The sequence below is a fragment of the Poecilia latipinna genome, unplaced genomic scaffold (assembly GCF_001443285.1).
Source record: "Poecilia latipinna isolate Pla-1442-1.1 unplaced genomic scaffold, P_latipinna-1.0 Scaffold276, whole genome shotgun sequence".
In the NCBI taxonomy this organism is placed as follows: Eukaryota; Metazoa; Chordata; class Actinopteri; order Cyprinodontiformes; family Poeciliidae; genus Poecilia; species Poecilia latipinna.
This window is the reverse complement of record NW_015112892.1, coordinates 306,590-309,841: the sequence shown is the minus strand read 5'-3', so window position 1 is coordinate 309,841 and position 3,252 is coordinate 306,590. Positions and strand designations below refer to the sequence as shown.

At 36.6% G+C, this 3,252-nt stretch overlaps 1 protein-coding gene across 3 annotated transcripts in view; it reads right to left on the bottom strand.

Moving 5' to 3' along the window:
• Positions 1–1,682: 1,682 nt before the first annotated feature.
• Positions 1,683–3,252, bottom strand: part of LOC106948166 (zona pellucida-like domain-containing protein 1) — a 12,841-nt gene continuing 11,271 nt past the window's right edge. For all 3 annotated transcript variants that reach the window (XM_015033687.1, XM_015033688.1, XM_015033689.1), the window contains 2 exons: positions 2,635–2,664; positions 1,683–2,520 (listed from right to left, as the gene is read on the bottom strand). In XM_015033687.1, the coding sequence (XP_014889173.1) occupies positions 2,348–2,520; positions 2,635–2,664 (203 nt within the window). In that variant the 3' untranslated portion in view covers positions 1,683–2,347. The remainder of the gene's footprint in view (positions 2,521–2,634; positions 2,665–3,252) is intronic.

Genomic DNA, 3,252 nt, shown 5'->3' with positions numbered 1-3,252 from the left:
ATAATTAAATTGTTGTATAATAAGGATGTTTAATTAATCAAGCTAGCAATGTTTCGTGCTTTAAATGGCTGTCGCTGATGGCAAGATTATAGTGTGCTCAGAAGGTAAAAAAAATAATCAACTTTCTCATTATTTTCTCTCCAGGGAAACAGTGACAGGATAAACTGAAAGGAGCCTGTTGGGGGATGTTGTAGTAGTCTGATGAAAACAAAATCATGAGCAATATGTTTGGCTCAGAAAACAAAACGCATCATTGAAAGAACACCATGATGCTGCCATCATGGTAGTGGCAGCATCATGCTCTGAGGTTGCATGGTTTCAGTCATCTGAGAAAGTTGTGAAACCCTAAAACAGTAAAAATGCAACACAATTTTGAACAAAGTCATGTTCAAATATAAGAAGAATTACCTTTTAAGAGTAAACTTTAAGGCATGACATGATTCAGATTTTGACTTCTTAAGCAGATTTGTTTATCTTTAAAGCTAAGGAATATTTTTCCTCTCTAAACTTTCCTGGAGAGTTATCTGCAGCAAATAATGATTCTCCCGCTGCAACATTTAATAATTCCATTATTACACCCGCTTCATCTTTTAATAAATCACATTGTAAATTGTCTGTTAAAGAGTGGGTGTGATTCCTAATCTTCGCGAGCAGTTAATCACCCTGAGAAACGTACGAGTTGAAACGACCGCGATATTGAAAGGCCATCATCATGTTTGAGAGCCAGAAAACGGCTAAAAATAAAACGGATGTAAATCACAAAAGATCTTTCCATTGTCCATATTCACAACCACAGCAGTGAGGAACAGACTGCAACAGAGACGCACACACCTTGGCCAGAACTGAGCCAGACTTTAACTGACTGGAATGAGACTTTGAATGAGAAGCGGCGTTGGTAATCACACTCCTCAGTTTTTTGGAACTTTTCAGTTTTGCTGGATTCTACTCTTGCTTTAGCTCTGGCTCCCGTGTTGATTTTTCCTTTAAGTTTTCCTTTATTGAATCCGTCGTCGCACACTCCATCATGCACCTCCCAATGTCCTGCTGCCGTTTGAGCACTCAACAAACCTCCGACGTGACAGTTTTTGTCCCGAGCAATCATTCATCACCACGCAGACTTTAAATCCCTACTTTTCAATCTCTGGGCAGGCTGCCGGTTTGTTGGGCCTTCAAGCAACGGCTTCTTTTGAGCTCATGTTCTTCACCACATAAATCATTAAATAAATCCTCACTTTTATGGACTCAAATTCAAGCTGGACACTTTATGACTAGTATTTTTCTGGGTGGAAGCTGTGATATGCATTGAGGTCCAAGTTCTACATTTCAGATGTAGCATTATCGCCGGTCATCATCTTTTTGTAACCTTGTAATAAAAGTTTATATATGATTTTTCTAGATGTCAGACAGTGAAATAAAACTGAACTTACCTATGAGTTCTGAACACTTGAGAACTGTAAAAATGATACGTGCCCTTTACATAGATCACTAAATTTAGCATCTTTGACAGCTAAAAATTCAATGTTCTCAGAAAATTATACTGACTGCATATGAGCTCCAAATACGTAGCTCATAAATTAATTCCCATGGTACAAAGATTTTCAGTGGTGCTCTAAAAGCAGGTCTTTAGTACAAAACGCAAAACTTGTTTCGTTTATGACATGCCTCCCAGCATATACAAAAGGTTGAATAAAACTTTTATTTTTGAAGAATAAAAAATTTACGCATTCTTTGTTTTACACATACACTTTTAACCTTGATAATTCAAAAAAAGTTATGAACTGACTGGATTATGGCATATGGCAAAAAAAAGTGTTCCTATCTCTCCAACGTTTTCATATTTTGTCAAGTTATAACCATAAACCTGAATATGTTATTGGGATTGTACACAATACAATGCAATTACATGCAAAATGTAATTATAAAACTGACAAGTGTTGCATATAACAAATTAAATACCAACAAAACGCATCGACGTTTGTAGATGTAACATGACAAAATGTGAAGATGATCAAGTGTGAATCCATTTTATAGTCATTCATTGGCTTATACAGTATCCAGCATAATATTCATATTATCTTTCTAAAATGCAACAATTTTTCCACTGAATGACCGGAAAGTTAAAATAACAAAAAAAATTGCAAAAACTACCCATGTTGTTCCTTTCTATTTTCCTAACACTTAAGATTGTCGTCAACTACTGACAAACCCAAAAAAATGAGGTATTGAAGTCAATAAATACCTAAAACATGGAATATGTATATAAAACGTAGGTATGAGTGTGTCAAAGTAAGCAATTGGATGATCTGAAGAGACTAGAAAAACTAACAAAAAACAAATGCAGTCGAACTCAATTAAAGCTGGGATTCCAAACACCTGAGGCTGCAGCTGTCGGGAGGCGGGACTTTTGCAGGAGGCGGAGCAACAGAACCAGGAAGCCAACACTGACTCCGCCCAGTATGGCCACACCCGAGATCAGAGCGATGGTCAAAGCATTTAATGGCTGGGAGGAGTTGCCAATTGCTGGTGGATGGAAAATTTAAGAAAAAAAAGAAATCATTTGAGGACACGTCAATACTATATATATGATTCATTTAAATTTAAAAATAATTGTCAGAGCCAATAAAATATTCTTACCAAGTTGAGAGTTGTTGACAGGTGTTTCATCTGCAAAAAGGAAATGTAGGTGAACATTAAAATCTACATATCATTTTAAAGGTGACCTATTATGCTTCCTTGAACAGGTTAGGATAGAACTATGGGCTATACTAAACATGTTCATTACTCTTTTTGCATAAAATCATTTTTAGATAATGAGATTTCAGTCTGCTCACTGCTACCTATTTTGACCTCCTTTCAGAATATATTGTTTTTAAAGTCTCTCACTTTAAATCCAAATGCGTCCACTTGACTTAACAATTACACTTGCTCTTGAAAATGGCCTTAAATAGATGATTAACTATACCACTTTGCATCTTTGAAAAGCAGAAGTGGAGATTCCTGCACAACCAACACAAATGCAGCAAGTGGGTTTCTGGATGGTACTTCAACAACAAAACACTTGTCTTTTCCAGCAGTCATTGTATATTGCATATAGTGGTAAAACTAACTGACCAAATGTGCTGGAGTTCAGCTTGGGTTGCTAGGTAACGAGGCTGGACTTGGCTGGGGCTGCTAAGTAATGACTCTTTGTAACTCAAGAATCGGGAGGTCTTCGAAATGGCACATTTTCCAAACACCAAAAAAACGTATTGT